The 20,142-nt window shown below is 42.6% G+C and overlaps 1 protein-coding gene and 1 pseudogene across 3 annotated transcripts in view; both read left to right on the top strand.

The window, feature by feature from the left end:
* WDFY2 (WD repeat and FYVE domain containing 2) overlaps positions 1-20,142 on the top strand; it is a 166,651-nt gene that overhangs the window by 132,677 nt on the left and 13,832 nt on the right. For all 3 annotated transcript variants that reach the window (XM_025874978.2, XM_025874976.2, XM_025874977.2), the window contains one exon: positions 11,162-11,288. In XM_025874978.2, the coding sequence (XP_025730763.1) occupies positions 11,162-11,288 (127 nt within the window). The remainder of the gene's footprint in view (positions 1-11,161; positions 11,289-20,142) is intronic.
* On the top strand, positions 2,308-7,083 carry LOC112826582 (ubiquitin-conjugating enzyme E2 variant 1 pseudogene; annotated as a pseudogene).

A 20,142-nucleotide genomic window follows, 5' to 3' on the forward strand; every position in this document is an offset into this window, starting at 1 on the left:
TCTGCCCCTCCTCCCCCCATGCACATATGTTTGCGCGCTCTTTTTCTCTCTCTCAGATAAATAAATAAACCTTAAAAAAATTTTTTTTCTTGCCCGCCCTATATTGCTCCCCAACAAACACACTTCCTCTACCCCTTCCTCATCTCTCGCCCTCCTGCCTCACCAAGTCCTCTGGCCCACGGCTGAGTCTCCGGGGGTCTCCACATCAAAAACTATCCCCTTTTGTCTTCCTTTTGACGAACTCACTCTTCTCAGTGTATTAACATGCTTAAATGTCTTGGCTTTCTGTTCAACGAACAAAACTCTCTCAATCCTGTATCCTGTTGTAGCAGTTTTTGTCTTATTCTTTTAACAGCAGTGCTGCTTTTTTTCTTTTTTTAAATTATGGTAAAATGTACATAATCGAAAATTCACCATTTTAATCATTTTTAAGCATGCAGCTCAGTGGCATTAAGGACACTCATCACCACCCATCCATCCACACAGCATTTTCTGTCTTATAAAACTGCAACTCTGACCCCATTAAACACAGCTCCCATACCCCTTCCCCTGATCCCTGGCAACCACCATTCTACCTTCTGTCTCTACGAATTTGCCTGTTCTCGGTACCTCACAGAGTAGACTCCTATGGGATGCGTTGTTTTGTGACTGGCTTCTTTCACTTGGCATAATGTCTTCATGTTGTAGCAAACGGCAAGACTTCTTGAGAGAATATAATTTTCCGGCTTCTTCAAATTCTTCATGTCTCACATGCCTTCCACCCACCTGCAGTTTGGCTTGTCTCTCGCTTGTCTGACACTGCTGTCCCCAAGGTGGCCAGTGACCTGCTGGTTGCTAAATCCAGTGGACGTGTTTTAAACCATGTCATACTTAACATTTTGGCAGCATTTTACAACGTGGCCCTTCCTTCATGCTTGTAACAGCCCTCCCTTTGGCTTCTGTGACACATTCTCTCCCAGTTTTCTTCTGCTTCTCTGACTGCTCTTTCTCGTCTCCTTAGTGATCTTTTTTGTGAGTTCTGCCCTGGACCTTGGTCTCTTTACACTCATTGCTCTCCCTAGTTGATCTCAGCCACTACTCCCTGTCGTGGAAATAAAAGGTTCAGTTATTTCCTCAAACTCTTCACCGCCCAGGGAGAGAGACAGGAGTGAAAGAGTGACATGGCGGCAGGGGCAGGGGAAGCCGGCATGGGGCACTTCCAGGAACACAGAATAGGCACTTAGCTCGAACAGGAGTGGGGGTCCGTCAGGAAGGCCTTCCCAGCAGAGGCGTTGTTGACCTAAGGTATTTGGGAAGGAGTGAGTGTTGAGTTCATGAAAAAGAAGTGAGGCGAACACTCCAGGCAGAGAAAACCAGCATTGTCCAAGTCATGGAGATTTGCAAGAGTGTGCTCTCCTGGGAACTCTAGTAACTCCTTTTGGCTGGCACACTGAGTCTGAGGTGGCGGGCAGCCAGAAAGGAAGTGAGAGTCCGTTTGGATCACTGAGGCATGAGCCTGACGTCAATGAGAAACCGTAAAAGAGTTTTAAGCAAAGATGTTAACCTGGTCAGAATTTAAAAGATTGCTCTGGCAGCAGAATAGAGAGTATAATTGGAAAGCTAGGAGGAACTGCTCCTCAAAATGTGGCAGGAGTACATGGCAAAGCCAGGAGTGTATGGGCCCAAGGTGAAATTCACGTGCTGCGTTCGGCAGGCCTGGTGACCAGACTGGGTAGTTCCCAGACTTGGTTTAGGCAGAGGTGGCTTTCAGCCTGGCTCCTTAGTAGTCAGCCGTTCACTGTACGGCTGAGAGTTGTTCTCTTGAGTTCTCTGTTGCTGCCTCAAGGCCAGAAAAGGGGTGAGTAGCTGCTGCTTACTGCTGGTGGTGAGCCAGATGTGGCCCAAGGGTTTCTTGTCTTCTGGATCAGTTCTAATATAAAATGTCATCTTGGCATTATGCTTTATCTTTCTCAGAGTTTAAAGCATTCTTCTATGACTTTATCATGAAATATCTTTGAGGAAGACCAGATATGGCCCAGGAAAGTCACTAGCTAACATGAAGGCAAATGTAACAGGTCACATAATCAACTTACTGTTATTATCTGTAGACAGTAGTATTTACCCATCGCCAGTCTGGCTACAGCACAACTCATTCATTTGTAGCCAGAGCAGGGATGTCTAAGAGATTCCTTGATGATGCAAACATATTGTGGAGCTCTTCCTCTACAGTTGGCCCATCCTGGGCCCTGAGAGGTCCCAAACTCTGGGAAAAGGGGTTCTGTAAGGATTAATCTCCTTATTCCCTAACCCCAAAACAAAGACCTTAAGATGACCCCAGATCCATTCAAGAATGTTATTGGGGGTCTTATTAGTCCAGATCCACACTCAGAAGCAGACAGTCTGGTATGTAGACAGAGTCCTAACCATTCACCCATCGCTCTGTTATAGTACAGAAGGTCGTATAAAAATGTGGGTTAGAGATGGAATTGGCCTAATACCACAGGCCAACATAGCATTTACTAATCCATGGGGACCTAGGAAACTAGTTTTATGTTCCTTTGCTCCCTCTGCTGGTTTTATTTCTGGAACTAAATGCCAAGTATCACAATTCTTTGCTATTTCTGCAGAAATCAGAAAATATTTCTACCAAAAAGTCACACTGACTTGAACAAAGGGAGGAAGAATCAGTTTTTAACCATTGGAAATTCATAGTATCAGTAAAGTCATTTTTTTCTTTTACTTCTAAGGATTATTTTGGTTAGTGTGAACATACTATAAACAGAAGGGATTGAACATAAGTTGCCAAAGCACACTGCTTTTAACAAAAATTTAAATACGGTCTTCTTCATTAACTGTTAGGGGAATTATTGAAAGTAACAGTATAACTGTAACTAACTAAAACAAGGAAAGGCATAGTTCAGTGCAAATACACAAGTTCAAATCATTAAGCTAAAAACTTGATTTTTGTTTACAGTGAAGGCTTTCACATCCAGTAGATGTAGATTTTTATCGAGTCAGCCACGTCGTTAGCCGTCAGCATGATGAGTGCTGGGATATAGGGGTGAATCAGACAAACATAATGCTTGCCTATTGAGCTTCCAGTCATGGAATGCAGTCATTAAACCAATAAATAGAGGTAGTTCTTCAAAAGGTTATGAGCGCAGCAGTACTGTGACGCCCCAGTGCAGCTTAGAGGCTGCTTGGGGAGCAAGTAAGAAGAGGGCCTCCCTCTCCAGAGTGCTAAAGGGAGACTTCTGGGGAAGTGGTGTTCGAATGAAACCTTAAGGAGAAAGAGGAGTTACCCAGGTGGTGAGACCATTCTAGGTGCCAGGTGTGTGACACGGGTATGCGGCCTGGAGTGGGAAAGTGTGAGCAACCGAATGGAGTCCCGTGGGCGCTGTGGAGAGCCAGGGGCCAGGAGGGGAGGTTGAACTTCCAGGCGATGTAAAGAATGTCGGACATTGTTCTCAGGCAGTGGGAAACCAGTGATGAAGTGTGAGCCGGGTGGTGGCCTGCTTTCCATTTTAACAAGTCACTGTGGCAGCCATGGCGGTGGATTGGGTGGGGATGAGAATGGATGTGCGGAGACCCTTTTGAAGGAAGGCAGCTGCCTGAGTCCCACTTGTTTGGACTGGGTGGATGGCATGGGCATGGCGGGAAGAGGAGGGACTTAAGGACTTTTTAGGAGATGTGGAGTCAGCGGCACTTGGCCTTCGGGTGGGGGTGGCTCCCCGGTTTCTGGCTGGAGCCACTTGGGTGGATGGTGCTGCCATTTGCCGAAAGCAGGAGCACTGGAGGTTAGAGCGGTCTGGGAGGGAGATCACGGTGCTTGAAGAGACGCCCCTGGGGAGGTGGCAAGGAAACAGTGGCATGTCCGTTTGTGGCTCTCAGGAGGAAGGGGTAGCCTGCAGGTAGAGCACATTCAGCTTTACAGCAACACTCCTCACTTCAGCCTGCAGTTACTGCAAAATGCAGCAGCTGAAAGGTCAGAGATTTTATTCAAGAGACCTTGTGTTTGGGGGACTCAGTCGCTCTCCTGTAGTCACAGGGAGCCCGCACTCCTTCACCTTGTAGGTGGGATGGCACGCCCCAGGCGAGGTGCCACATCACACCGGTAAAGACAGACCCAGCCATTTCCAGCCCTGACTTTGCAACACTTCACGTAGTCTCCCTAGCTTTTGCAAGATAGGTTGTAAAAGTCTCTTAAAAATGAGTTCACTCTGCATTTTTGTAACATGTATTAAATTTCTAAAACTTTTCCTACTCTTTGATCTAGTTTCATGTTTGGGAATCTCTTCTAACTAAATAGGAACATGAGCAAAGTTTTACAAATAAAAATATTCATCTTAGCAAAATTTATAATAGTTAAAAGTTGAGGAAAATGTGACAGTAAGTGAAATAAGGTATATCCATGTGTTGGGATATTATGCAACCATTAAAATTTTCATTTATGAGAAAATGTAATAGTATAGATAAATTTTATATTGCTAGAGACCTTTGTTTTTAAGAATACATTCGTGTTAGAAACTGCTCTATCAGTCCTATATTATGAAGGTCAAAGGCAGGGAGAAGCATATCATGAAATGAGGGGGAGCAGAAAGACGGAGGAATCTGAAGTGAAGTAAAATGAAATGGGAGAAAGGATGTTTGTGATTTGAAATATCATAAATTCAGAAACCCACACCCGCCGTAGCCCCTGGCTCTTGTTCTCCGACCTGAATATGGAGGGTGAGAAGGATGCCCTGGGTGTGGACTGCACAATGGTGCAGGTCTGCGTTGCTCTGGAATGCAGGCTCACTGACGGGGGTTGCCTTTCCGTGCTGCCAAAAGCATCTGTAGGAAGGACTGTTCAGAAGGTTGTCTGCTGAGGGCTGCTGGAACACTCTCCTTGGAGGGAAGAGGCCATTCCGTCAGCAGCTCTCCTCTCCACCCCTTTGTGCCCCCCTGTGATTTAGTGCACTGCCTTCCCACCGGCCCCCATCCCAAGGCTCTGCCGGACGCCTCCGTAGTGATGGCTTATTAATCTTCTTTATTGTCTCCCATTCCTCTCTGCCACCCAGTTCACAGGCCAGGTGCATAAACATTTATTAAGCACCTACTGTGTACCAGGCACTGGGCACTGTGCTTGAATACAAAGATACAGAATGTAAAGTCTCCTGTGGGGACATACTTGTAATATGATAAAGTTCAATGCAGTGGGTGAGTGTGGGGATAGAAACGCACACAGAGGTGGAAACCTCACTTTGATTAAGAGTGTTGGGGAAGGATTCCTGCAGGAGACGGCGCCTGAGCTCCACCTTGAAGAAAGGAAAGGTTTCTTGGGTGATAAAAGGTAAGACGGGCACTCCAGGCAAAGGGAGTAGCCACATGTTCCAAGAGAGAATACCACACTGAACACAGAATGCATGCCCTTCTTGTTCTCCGAACTAATGCCGTCATCTTCAGCTAAGTTTGTGTTGGGAGTAGAGTCTGAGTCTTACTTGATTTGATTGTATCCCCAGAGCTTAACCTGGTATCTGCCATATAGAAGATGCTCAATACATGCTGGATGCACTGATTTGAAATGAGTGCTACGGTTAACGATTTATACACCAACCTCCAAGAGACACCATTGCTAGGACATGTACATAGAGCTGGGATGGACCTCAAAAGTTAATTTTTTTTCTCCCCAGTCCCATCCTCCTCCCGTCTTGAAGCTTTTTCTTCCATCTTTTCCACTCTTACTGAAGCGTGGTGTAATACTCTGAGTCCTCAGGGATGTTCACAATCTGATCCAGGACCAGTGGCATTTGGTGATAATGTCTCCTTCGTTTCCTTCCACGTGAGACAGCTCTTCAGTCTTCCTTTGTCTTTCATGACCTTGGCATTTTTGAGTACCAGCCAGAATGTCCTTCCATTTGCATTTGTTTGCTGTTTCCTCATGGTTAAATTCAGGTTATGCATTTTTTATAAGAATACCATGGATACACCAAAACAAATGATGTACTATATGGTGATTAACATAACAATAAAAATTAAAAAAAAAAAGAATACCATGGAAGTGATGTTATGTCCTTCTCAGTGGATTGTGTCAAGAGGCACATGATACTGATTTATCCTGTTTCTGGTGATGTTAACGTTGATCATTTGGTTAAGGTAGTGTCTGCCAGGTTTCTCCACCTTAGTCACCCTTTGTAATTCATAAGTATTTTATGAGGAAATATTTTGAAACTGTATAAATACTGTTTCCCATCATATTTCTGTCCAGTAATTTTACTATGCATTGAGACTCCATTGATGACTCTTTCCAGAAACAGTTATGACTGTGGTGTTTGCCAGATTGTGCTTTTTCTAGTCATTATCTTTTCCACACTTTTTGGTTGGAATTTTATTATAAGGAAAAACTTTACTTCTCCCCCATATTTACTTATTTTTTCCATTGTTTATACCAATATGGGCTCATGAGTTCTTAATTATTTCTATGTGTGAGAATTCATTGCTATCATTTATTTATTTTCTTGCTCAAATTGTCCCTGATTTGACCAGTGGGACACTGGCTTCTTCACACTGGCTTCTGTGACCTTTTGACTGTCCCTTCACTTTTTTTTTTTTTTAAGATTTTATTTATTTAGGCTTCCAGCAACAGCGACGCAAGGTGGCAGCCATCACGGGCTCGGACAATTTATGAAAACCGAATATACAGCCTTAAAATAGAATGTGGACCTAAATACCCAGAAGCACCCCCCTTTGTAAGATTTGTAACAAAAATTAATATGAATGGAGTTAATAGTTCTAATGGAGTGGTGGACCCAAGAGCCATATCAGTGCTAGCAAAATGGCAGAATTCATATAGCATCAAAGTTGTCCTGCAAGAGCTCCGGCGCCTAATGATGTCTAAAGAAAACATGAAACTCCCTCAGCCGCCTGAAGGACAGTGTTACAGCAGTTAATCAAAAAGAGAAACCACAGGCCCTCCCCCCTCCCCCGCATTCGATTTAAGCAGTCATTTTCCACAGTAGTACATTTTCTAGATACGTCTTGTAGACCTCAAAGTACTGGAAAGGAAGCTCCCATTCAAAGGCAATTTATCTTAAGATACTGTAAATGATACTAATTTTTTGTCCATTTGAAATATATAAATTGTGCTATAAAAAAAAGATTTTATTTATTTATTTGAGGGAGCAAGCATGAGAGAGAGAGAGAGAGATCATGAGCAGAGGGGAGGGGCAGAGGGAGAAGCTGAACAGGAAGCCTGATAGAGGGACTGGATCCCAAGAACCTGAGCCAAAGGTAGACGCTTAACTGACTGAGCCACCCAGGTGCCCCCTGTCCCTTCACTTTTTGATACAGCATGATGTTCCTGGCTCATCTTGTATACTCTGTGCCTCAGCCCTAGAATTAACCATTCATACGGACATTGTTTCTTTCATTAAAGAATAGATAGTATTTAGAAGTATATAGAAGCCAAAATCTGGGTGCTATGTGTGCTCACTGTTGGGGGGAGCTAGGAAATATATGTGTGTGCTCACATATCTGTAACTATTTCTGTGTCTTTTGTATTTGTGTGTGGGGGGGTGTATGTGTACACACACACATACACACACACACACACACGAGTTCATACTGATACTTCCAATTCCAATCTAACACCAAAGAGTTTATTCTAACCTCCCCCCACACCTGTAACTCCTATGAACATAGTGAGAAACTCAGCTCTCATTATGCTCAATATATTTACTTGCTCAATCCTAAAATACACACAGAACAGCTTCAGAATTGCTAACCTACGTAACCCATATACAAACCTCCTAACTAAAGTACTATATTTGTGTACAAATCTTTATATTTTGCTTTAGACTATGTAATCAAATTACTATTTTCCAAAGTGACTTTTGTCAGTTCTCCCCCTGCCTCCCTTCAGTGTGGTCGTATCATTCCTTTGTAATACAGTTAGGTTCACTTGTTTCTGTTTATATTCTATTTTGGGTCCACACCCTGCCCCCCACCAACACACTCCTTGTTAATTTTATTTACGAGTATGTGAAACATTAATATGGTTCCAAAACACAAAAAAATATACTCAGAAAAGTGCCACTCTGCTTCAGCCCTTCTCCGTCGTTGTTCCCATGCACCTGCTGAAGGTAACAAATCTCATTCATTTCTTATTTACCCTTTTTTCTTAGATGAAAGATAGCACAATGTAGCTATTTTTCTGTGCTTTGCCTTTTTCACTTTACAGTGTGTCCTGGAAATCACTTGCTATCCGCCTAAGTGATCTTGTTCATTGTTTCTTATAGCTGCAGAATACTGAGTGAATGTACCATAGTTCATGTACTCACTGTGAACTATGGTACACTGTCTTATATGAGTGCCTTTTCCCCCATAGGCTTTCCAACAAAATATGTATCATGCTTTTCAATCTTCTAGGCCAAGAATTTTGATAATGGTTCATGCAAAGATGGTAGTAGTAGAGGTGGTGAAAAGTGCTTAGACTTAAGATACGATTTTGGAAAACAATTCAGAGTTTCCAGTGGATTGCTCTGGAGGCTGATGCAGTGGTTTTCCAACTGAGGTCCTCTCCAATTCTGTTTAGATAGTAGGCATCAGTATTAACAGTCTACACTAGTTACTTCTTTTTACTTGCCTGATTTATGAAGTTTTTGGTGACTCTCACCTTCCTCTTGGGCCAGCCTTAAATTTTTTTTTAAAGATTTATTTATTATTTTAGAGAGAAAGGACACACAAGAGAGGGAGGGGCAGAGGGAGAGGGAGAGAATCTCGAGCAGACTGCTTGCTGAGCGAGGAGCCCTACGTGGGGCTCCATCTCAAGGCCCTGAGGTCATGACTTGAGCCAAAATCAAGAGTTGGCCCCACTTAACCGACTGAGCCACCCAGACGCCCCTTGGGCCAGTCTCATTATATGTCCTAGTAAATTTATGGCATTATAATAGCTAATGCTAACTGCTCAAACAGATAATTTCTAACATTTCAGTGGCTTAATGCAGCAGATTATTTTTTGCTCACATTACAATCCCGTGCGGGTGTGTTTGAATTACAGTTCTCTTCCATATGGTAATTCAGGGACTCTGGCTCCTTCTAGAATGTAGTTTCTCCGTGCCCTGAGTCTTGGAGTCTTTGAGGAGTAAGTACGAAAAGAAAGTGAAAAAGGGACATCTTAACTGCCTTGGCCTGGAAGGAATGCAGATTACTTTCTGCTTTCAGTTGCTGAGAACTGGTCACACGCCCCCTAGATGCAGGAGGGCTGGTAAATGTGGTTCCTGCAGGACAGCAGCTTTCCAGGAAGCACTCCATACATGGAGGGGGCGTAGGGATCGAGGTGGACGGTTAGCTAACTCTGCCACGGATATTTAACAAAGTAAGTCACTTGCGTACCGTGTGGGAATAAATAACTTGTGTTGCAGGATAGAACATTCTGAAGTATTACATTGTCAAATACTGAAGCATGGTTTAAAAAAAAAAAGTACAGAGTAGTTCCCCCCTAATCGGCGGGGGACAAGTTCCAGGACCTCCCAGTGGATGCCTGAAACTACAGATAGTACTGACCCTTAGGCATACTGTTTAAATATCCTGCAATACAAGTTATGTGAATGGGGTCTCTCTCCCTCTCAAAATACCTTATTGTACTGCACTCACCCTTCTTCTTGGGATGAAGTGAGATGATCCAGGGCCTACATGATGGGATGACATGAGGTGCGTGATGTATGCACGCAGTGTTAGGCCACTGCTGGCCTTCTGAGGGTCCTGCAGAAGAAGGATCATCTGCTTCAGGACCGCAGGTGTCCACAGGGAAGTGAAATGGAACAAGGAGGGACTGCGGTAATCATGGAGTTTAAGAGCAGGGAAGGAAGAGTTGGTGTACGAAAGGAGGAACAGGATGTCACTTGGAAGGGTTAGTGAGTCTAGTAGAGGGGTTCCAAATAACAAGGATTGTGGATGAAAAAAAGATGTTTGTATTTTCATTCGTCCGCTCCTTCATTCATTTAAGAGTGTGCCACTGGCCGTGTGCTCGGTGCTGTTAGGTGGTGGCAGGAGGTGGACTGTATGTATATTGGGGGGGCGTGTTTACTTGTACATGGACAGGAGGATGTTGTGCAGGTATGGAGAGAAGCGATGAAGCATAAGCCAGAACAGTGGGACTTTTTCCCGCCTTTTTGATCTTAAAAAAAAAAAAACCCTGAGAATATTATGGAAAAGAAACTTTCCTAAAAGCTTTTAAAGTGCAGCACTTTATTAGAACAAATTGATCATCTAAATAAGAAAAAATGTCAGATTTTAATAAACAAGATGCTATTTCATGTTCTTTTCAGAATATAATATTTTTCAATCATGGAAAAATGAGTATTTCTCACATTCTTAAGTGTTTGTAGGCTTTGGGCTCATCTTAAATGGAAAAAGTTAATATTGTTCTCATCATGCAGGGGTTTGATTTATAAGGGGACTACCAGAGAGAAAGATCTGTCATAATATTTTATAGCCACACCAGTAGAGTAATGCTAATAACCAACATGTTTACTTACGCCACAGTTTACAAAGCGGTCCTGTATAACTGATCCAACCTGATTATCACCACAACCGTATGAAGTAGGTAAGGGCTAGGTTGATATCATCATTAGTAGTAATAGTAGTTGTATGTAGATGTTCAGATGTAGCGCCATTATCCCCATTTTACAGTCGAGGAAATTGACACTTAAGGATGTAAATGATGTGCCCAGAATCTGTAAATTTAAAATCCCAAAGAGAAAATAAATTTTAAATTCTGATGTTGTGGTGTAATTGTATCTGTGTTCAAGAATAAAAAATCCAATTGAGCTTTCTAAAATTCCATTTACTTTTGTCCGTTATTGTCAGGGTGGGAGGTAGGCAGAAGTTAAGAAAATATGGTTAATATTTCCTAGTGTGATATTTTCCATTCTTTGAATTACGTCTCTTGCCGGACAATTAATTGCCTTTTTCTTTTCTTTTGGTTTTTATAGTAATTGATTTTATGGTACATTAAACGTGAGGGGGAAATGCTGAAAGGGTGGGACTTTTATTCCGGGAGCCAGTTTTTTTACTCTTCGGGAACTTACTTGTTTGTTCTATAAGCAAAAGAACACTAAATCCTAACTCCTTTGTGTTCACATTTATTAGTGAATAATACTGTCGCTTTGTGACTAATGTCCAGCTGTGTCTGTTCTCGCAGGTGGGGTGACTGCTCTCTGTTGGGACCCTGTCCAGCGAGTGTTGTTCTCGGGCAGCTCAGATCACTCTGTCATCATGTGGGACATCGGTGGGAGAAAAGGAACGGCCATCGAGCTCCAAGGACACAAGTAAGGCAGCTGGTGCTTTTATTAACAAACTCGGAGAAAAGATTCTCAGTGGAAAGCTAGAACAGGCATGTGGTCCAGTGTCTATGGCAGGATCTTAACATTGCAGGAACACAAACATTGCAGGAACACAAATAATGGCCACTTTGAATTATATCTGTGCGTAGGTGTGTCTTATTTATACCTCATTTAATTCCACGGAGGATTTGAGAGTGCTTGCAAAAACCGTAAAGTAAAATAATGGCAGCAAAGAAATAAAAAGTAAAAATGAGAACCAGAGAGACTTATGAGTAAAAATTTGAGAATGCGAAAAAAAAAGAGCTTAAAAATATAAGCCATGAAGGCCTATGGAATTTAAATAATTGAGTTCAAATGTGGCAAGATTCCTGGCAGCTTAAGGAAAAGGGGAGAGATAATAAGCTTACACTATATATTTTGTACTTGACCAAATATTTATTGAGGACTCGTCTTGATTCATATCAGGCTCTTCTTCCTTGACAGGCAGATTTCACAGGGCTGAGAGGAAGAGCAAAGAAAGCTTTGTGTTTCCTTGGAGCTGTTCTCAAACTTGCAGTGTGCAAAGAGTCACCAGGGAATTTGTTACAGTGTAGACTGCGGGACCCTGTCTTTGGAGATGCCAGTCACCGTGTGGAGCTGCAGGAGTCTGTCCTGTACCAAGCCTCCCAGGCGACTCTCTTGGCGGCCCTCAGAGCACACTCTGACCTGTCCTCCCCTGTGCTGCCCGCCGGTCCTGGGGGCAAAGCCTGGTCGTGTTCAGAAAAGAACTGTAGATCTGCTTTCGAGCTCTAAAGCTAATCTGTATTGTTTTGAACTTGTCAAGTTTTCACAGAGATGTTAAGAGCAACTGTAGACAGCCACAGCAAACGTTAGTAAGGCTCCCACGAACTGACTGGTTCTAAGCAACATTAGCTCTTTTTGTAAATCTACCCGGTAAATATTCTTCTAAGTAGTTACATCTACAGTTGGATTATTAGATATGAACAGATTCAATTTTGGAGGGCCTCTGCACAAATAATTATCTTAGTGTTAGAATTTAGTCTTTGAGAAGTAGCTGTGAAGCCTTCTTTCCCACATTAGAAAATGGACCCGTTGTCTGGGGCCTTGTCTGGCTTGTGGGGCCACTCGGACCTTGTCCTCAGCTCATTAGAGGAATCGTTCCCTTGTATTTATCTCCGTGACAAGGGGACATGCATCAGTATTGTATAAAAGGAGTTGACATCATCCATGTAAATGAAGAAAAAGAGAAGCCAAACACAGTCCTGTTTAATAATACTCAGTTATTCTCCAATATGCCAAGTAATTCCTGCCACCTCAGGTCTTTCAGAGAAATAAAAGGCCAGTTTTGAATGAATATCAGTAATATTTGTTGGGCTCATTCAGGTTAGCTCATAACTAGTTGTATTTTTGCACAGTGGTGAATAAAGCCTGCAGGCAGTCTTGCATGACCCATCCACAGGGTAGTAAAGTATAACGGTGCTCAACACCAGCAGCACTGCATGCTGAGTGCCCTCCTGCAAACTGTTGACCTGGGAAACGTGCACTTCTCGTTTGGTAAGAAAGGAAAAGCTGTAAAATTGAGATAGAGTCTCTCAGTCCCAGAAAAATGGAACCTGAGCTAATAGGTCTTCCGGGTTCTAAGGAATACAGACCCGGCCTTCTCGAAAATGAAAGAAACCATACTTGGGAGCCCATCCCAAGAATCCACACCCTTAGAACCTAGTGGGATGGCAGGCTGGTGAGATCAGGAGCCACCGGTCGGCGCTGGCTTTAAACAGGAATAATGGCAGAAGGCCTTTGCCTGGTGCTTTATTTAGCTCAAGCTGAGGAATAAAGGGAACTCTATGAGGGGCTCCTCGTCACCGGGCCTTAGCCTGAGAGGGGCTGCCTGGTGTCACACGTCTGGGGGAAATGAACTTCCTCAGCATCAGTTGGTGTCACCCTGTTAGAGTGGGTTTGAGTGCCTGAGGTGGAGACGGGGAGGACACTGGAGCTGCGGAAAGGAGGAAGATGGGACTCAAAAAGGGGGCGCAAGGGAGGGGCCAGGCCAGCGGGCAGGAGGGAGAGCACGTTCACAGCCACCATTCCTTTGCCCTGGAAATTGGCCACGGGATTGGTGTTCAACGATTGTATTTCGTCAGAGGGCAGACACACAGACGCCACAGTGCCATCTTGCAAGAACTCTGTGCATGTAGGAGGGAAGCCAGATTTCATCTTTGAGATGAGACTATCGAGTCCTCAGAGCCCCCAGCTGGTAGCCTAGTTCTGCCAAACCTTAGCTCAGTCCAACAGAGAAAGCTCCTTAGAGCCGCCGTTGTGTCTTGCACTGTGCTAGGTCCTGGGGGTACTGAAGCGAACATTGACTAACAGATGGTCCCCTCAGTGCTCCGTGATCTCTTTTGTCTTTCTACTTTAGAGGCCAAAGGGTTTCTTCTTGGGGCCTGTGGCTGTCCCTTGCTATCCCACAATTCCTCATTTTCCCGCCTTCCCCCCAGGGTGACAACAGGTGGTTAGAGTTCCAAATCGGGCACCGAAGTGGTGAGCTTGGGAACAGGGCAGAGCCTACCAGACCAAAGATGCCCAGAGGGGTGGGGAGACTGCCTTCCCCTCTGGTGGGAATATCCAAGCATGATGTAGAGGGACAGCTCCCAGGTCTTCTGTCCTAGGTTCTGTGGCTTCATTTCATCCTTCAGCAGCAGAAATATGACAGTTTTGCAAGTAATTTGATTTGGTATATAAAAATCCCATCAAAGCAGAGAGAGTTTGAGCACTAGAGTAACTAAAATGTCTCCAAGTCCAAGGAGAAAAAAGCTAAGAAAGTATACTTCTATACAATATTATCTGCATTTGACACATTTTAGTGTTTTTATTCCCTGCAGCAAGTGGAACATGATTATGTGCTAGCTCTGTGAAAGGAAAGGCAAAGAAAAGGTTCTAGTTTTAGGGACCAGTTATGTTTCTGAAGTACCCATTACCAGTTGGATGGATATTATGGAAGCATAAACCTAGACATTTATTGTCCCATGCCCATGTCAAATCTAATAATGATACTCAGGCTTTTTAGATCCTTTTTTATTCTTAGATAATACCTATCATTTCATGACCAACTTTATGACCATACTTCTCCTTTCTAACAGTATTTTTCTTAGGCTTCTAAGACTTTGTGGCAATTTAATTTAATGGTAACTTGATTTAAAGCACAGGTAAAGATCTGAGCGGTTTCTTGAGATGGAACCTTCCACCAATACTGGGATTCCATAGGTGACATGGGATGTGGTCACTGCCCGGGCTGTTGGCCCACAGGGCCTCTGTATTTTTCACAGTCCCAGCTCTTGGTTTTTCTCTTCCGACTCTTGGCATGTGTAAGACTTTTGTTACAAGCATCTTCGAAGCCTTTTGGTAAAGAAAGGGGCTATTTGTAAATAAATATCCATCGGGAGAATTTGGACCTTTCCCTCTTTATCAGGTAAATTGCGTGTAAAGTTAGGAAAGGAAGTAGAATTCTCACATTCATACTCTCCTGGGTTTGGGAAAGGAGAGCAAGGGTCAAGGAGAGCAAGCTTTTTCTCTTCGCAAATCTCATATATAGGAGCATTTCTCATTGTAGCGCTAGAGAATTATTAGGATCCAGGGGAAGAGATGTCTTTTCCATTTCTAATTGAGCTAAATGCATAATAGATCAAAGAATTAGCAATGAGGGTTTTCATAGAGGGAAGAACCTTATCAAGGGGGAGGTGCCATACTGCATGGTCATTAATCGCTAGCCTCTGAGCCAGGCCAGGCTGTGTTTGAGCCAGCCCTTCTGCTAATGGCCATGTAGGCCTTGACAGGACTCTTCATCTCTCTGATCCTCAGTTTTCTTATCTCTAAAGTAAGGATAATATTGGCAGGAGAAACCCTCAAAGATTGTCAAAAACCATAAATGATAGAATGCATGTAAAATAATCAGAAGAAGGACACCTGGGTGCCTCAATCAGTTAAGCGTCTGCCTTCAGCTCAGGTCGTGATCCTTGGGTCCTGGGATCGAGCCCCACATCGGGCTCCCTGCTCAGTAGGGATTCTGCTTCTCCTCCCTCTGACCCTCCTCCCCACTTGTGCACTCTCTCTCTCTGTCTCAAGTAAATAAAATCTTTTAAAAAAAATCAGCACAAGGGTAAGGGCTAGTAAGTGCCGGTTGTTGAAATTATTCTTGATAACAGAAATTACAGTAATTTGAAAATCAAGCTTTTGGATAGGAGTCGTATTTCTCTCTGAATATAGCATTTTCAATGGAAATATTGCCCCGTGTACTTACTCCCTCTATAATACATTCAGCAGCTGTTTACTGAGTTCCATCTATATACCAGACTTTGTAGTAGGCACTCTGGATACAAAGGGGACTGTGAAAACAGTCACGGACTAAATGGAACAGGCTGGATGCAGGAGAATGGGGTAAAGATGGGACAGTGTGCCAGTTTGACAAAAAAATGGGAGGCTTCTGTGGAGGGAGTCACTCTTGATTTGGGTCTTAGGAGATGAATAGGTTCTCATAGTTCTCAGGATCAGGAGGTTACCCCAAACAGAGCTGCATGAACTCAGTACAGTGTTTTCAGGAAATGGCAAGGGGACAGAAGGGCAGTGGCTAATCTGAACTTCCACCGTAGCCAGTAAAACAACCAAATGTTGCTGATCTCGAATGAGTGCTCCTAGGCAGGACCCCTGAGGAGGGAAATCCTTCCAGGGTCCCTTTGGTGTGAGATGACCCCAGGTATCAGTTATCCGGGAGACCTCACGTGTGTGGATTACTCATGAGCCTTTTCTGGTCCTTGGAAGTTTGGGAGGCTTATGAATATGGGAGTTCTGAATCTAAGAGTGCGAGTGCTCTGGTAGCAGATGCTTAACTGATTAGATTTTCCCCAAGTCACCTAGGGCTTTTCATCAAAAAGATGAAAGCTGCTATACATTTAAGCTCCCCCCTACTCTTTAGGAGGCGGAAGAGGGCCTAAGTTGACGTTTGGGCAGATGTTAGCTTATGTCTGAAAATCGGTTTCTGTAAAAAGAAGAAAGGCTTCTCTACCCTTTTTCCCAAGCAAGCGTCAGACACAGGACCGGCCCACTGGGCATGCTACCTGTGCAGTCCCACAGGGCCCCAAGCTTGGGCTAATGTTGTGCTGTCACCATCTTGTCATTGTTAGTACATTTTTAGCAAGGGGCCTTGTATTTTCATTCATCATCAGGCCCCCCCAGATTATGTAGCTAAGCCTAATAAGACATATGTTCCCTCTAGGGCTGGTGAGAAAGGAAATGAGGCCTTCCCTAGTAAGTGTAGTCTTTGCAGATGGCAGATCCTGGTCGTTCTGAAAAGTGAGGGTTTTGTGCACCAGTGAGAGCATTTACCGTGCAATACATGAGCTCTCAGCTGTGAAATAATAACCAGTTTTGAAATGCTTTCTAGTATAAATGCTACACTGATGTCAGATGAAACATGAATGTAAGAAGGTATCTTTTATTCTTTATAACCCTTAATCTGTGAACCTGGAGATGTTCCCTCACCTCGTTTTTAGCTGCAAGGTGGTTACATTGTGAACCCTTAAATCAGGAAGTCCCTGAGCAGCTTTATTACAAAGCTTGGAATCCAGCATTCGTCACTGTGTTCCACTCTTCTGTGTTGGAATATTAACAGTATTAGAGTCCCATAAATTATGTATTTGTTGCTGAATGTTGCTGCCAGCTATGAGTAGCAAAGCATTTCCTTCTGTAGCTTATTTTGGGTTTACAAGATCACTGATGTGTATCAAGATGCTTTAACAAATGAAATGTAGTTCAAATCACAGGGTTACCAGTCCACTAGATAGATTTTCCTTCTTGCCCTTGAATGTCAGAAGGGTGGCGCTCCATACTTTAAGACGGGTGAAATAACAACCAAGAGAGTTGGAAAACAACAGACTCTCTTTTTAACGAATACCTGTCCAAGATTTTATATTAGTCATTAATTAATAAAGGAACTAGTAAGATGTTACAACCAGTTCAAAGGAAAATCCAAAGAGCAGATGTATGCATGGGCAGGGGAGAACGGAAATGAATTTGTAGGTAGATTCACAAATGGCAGCCTCCATGGGAAGGGCGGGGGCATGGAGATTCGTTGCATCTTCACTGGAAAGATTCATTTGCCACAATACCTAAGGTTAACAGTTCCAGAGTTACAAAGTAGCACAGTTAAAGGTGCTGCGAGATGTAGGCCCCTATAGAATCAGATAACCCAGAGAAAGGTGTGCCTAATAACACCTGATCCTCCACTGAAGATGCCAGTACTTTCTTTTTGCCCATGTCATTCTTTCACAGTTTTTCCCCTGTCCTCTCCTGTAATCATGATAATCTCAGAGATTATTCTTGATCACAGAAGAAGGTTGGCCTCCTAAGGTTTGGCCTAATTATTGACATCATGCTGTGAGAATGTTAATTACCCATACGAGTCTTCTTGGTTTGCTTTGCAAGTATAGAGCCATAGAGTATTATTAAACAACTATCGAGCCCACAGAATTAACTTTTGCCTGGAACTGTTTATAAGGAGTCCTGAATTGGGCTTTTCAGAGCCTCTGTTATTTGCTATACCAAGACTAGGAAACCAAGCCCAATATTCTCAGCCATATGTCACCTGTAGTACTTACACCTTGGTTGAATTCCTTGAAGTTTCCAACATTTGCCAGGTTTCTGGCCTGGTGGTTTCCTTACCACCTGTAAGGCCAGGACCCTGCAAACCAGGTACTAGGGCCAGTTTTCTTAGGAGGGCTTTGTAGCCATTGCATAAGGTCAAGCGGCTAGTCATATCTGATTGAATGAACATCATTCTCTAATATGACATTCTAGGTAAGGACTCGGTTGGTTGCCCAACCATATCCTGTGGATAGATGCTAACTGAACCTATGAAATAACTATTTGCCATTAAAATTAGGGGATTCAGTAATACTTTTTGAATTCTGGGGGAATCATTGAAAACTGGACATTATTTTTAAATGTTTCTATTTAGCTTATAAAAGCGGAGTTTACAAGATTTTAGGTTAGAGATAGGATAACAAGTAGGAGAAAAAGCACCCTCCCGTATCCAGAATATAGAACATTAAAACAACATCAGCAGTGTTCCAGACAAATAACCACAGTAAAATGTCCCTCTTCAGTTCATCCGGTCTTGTGCAACTAGTTCTTGTTCTGCTAGTTCTTGGTTTAGCAGTCTGCATTCATGAAGCTGTCTGCATCCAGACTAAAAAGGGTCCAGAAATCCACGGAAATCCTGACTCAGTCCACTAGCACAGCTTAAAAATTACTTAAGCAATGTCAGCTCTGTAGCCTTTGCCCGAGTCTCTTTTGAAATACCAGTATTTTAAAATACCTGGTACATATATAGTCCTTTTCCGTGAAACTCTGAGATTGTCCTTTCTGGCCTGTAGCTTATAGCAGAGCCCTCAGGCAAGCATCAAAGTAAAACAGAAATTGTCTATAGATTATGAAGACTTTAATGGTTAGTTTTTTTTACTGTGACAAATAGTAATCGTAATGCAGGAGAATAAAATTCTCTATTGAGATAGCCTACATAACTATCTCCTGAGAGTTTTGATCATAATTTCCCTGGAGGGGAAAGCATATTATAGACAATGAGAGCTCCAATAAACCTCCAGGGCCCTCCCATAAAATATGCAACTTCAGAAATACATACATTAATAAAATTTTATCTAAACTGATTTGACCTAGGGAAGGCGGAGCATCTCTTCTGATAACTTGTCCCATGAAACTCTTAAAATAGCAACACAACAAACACATATAGTTATTTATAGCATCTCTCTTTTTATAAGGCAGAGGAGTACATCTTTACAATTCTCAAGGATCCCTCTAGGGAATCTCAAAGATAGTTGTAGGTTTTAGGAAGTATCCTAAAGTTTTTATTTTATTTTTTCAAAATATAGGGTACAGCCTAGGAAGGCAAAATCATAAGAGTTATCAAAGATGTTTTTGGGTCTTTAACCAAGTCAACATAAAGCTCTGAAAATAATGTGGTGACACACAGAATCTTTGCCAGCAAGGCAGATTTTATAGAAGGTAAAGAATATCCTTTTGCATTGTAGTCAAAGGCATTAATCAGTAAGGCAAGGAAGCAAGCCATCAAAACTGAGGGAACTGTGCCAAGATTTTAATGCATTTTATAGCTCTTTTTTCAGACTTGAGTATTATAAACCAAAGCAAATAAAATTCACTTTCCAAGTTTTGTCCTTCATTTTTCTCTCTCATATTCTGGAACAAATTTATACTTTACTTTAGAAGAAGTGCCTTTCTCATCCATAGTCTCTCTCAAATGTACAGTGGAGTTTTCCAGAAGCTGCATGATGAGTGGTTATTAGAACAAATACAGAAAGAGATGAGTATCTATCTGGCTCTCTTCTATTAAGCCAGACATTAGAAAGACTTGCAGAAATGTTAAACAGTGCCATTTTTGTCATCACAATCACCAAGTCTGTGTTATTTATATTAAAATAGAATGGATTCATCATTGCTATTTTCAAATGAATCGATATTTTTTTTAAATTCTCAGTTTTGATTTCAAATACAATAAATATTGGTAATTTCTTATTTAAACCAAAGCTCTTTGGTGTCTTCTCAAAATGGTTTTAAGAGTGTAAAGGGATCCTGAGATGAAAAAGTTTGAGAACCATTGCTTTAAGACACAACTACTCTGTTTTCTCTTTTAAAAGCAAAAGCCCATACATAGTTGTATCTTGTTTCCATCATTGCCCCTGGCATAATCTCAGCCACCCATTTTAATTATAATAATTAACCTAGAGAGTAACTAACTTATATTTCATAGAGAAAA

Source organism: Callorhinus ursinus, unplaced genomic scaffold, assembly GCF_003265705.2.
Source record: "Callorhinus ursinus isolate GAN/ISIS: 27379988/994484 unplaced genomic scaffold, GSC_fseal_2.0 scaffold7, whole genome shotgun sequence".
Classification (NCBI taxonomy): domain Eukaryota; kingdom Metazoa; phylum Chordata; class Mammalia; order Carnivora; family Otariidae; genus Callorhinus; species Callorhinus ursinus.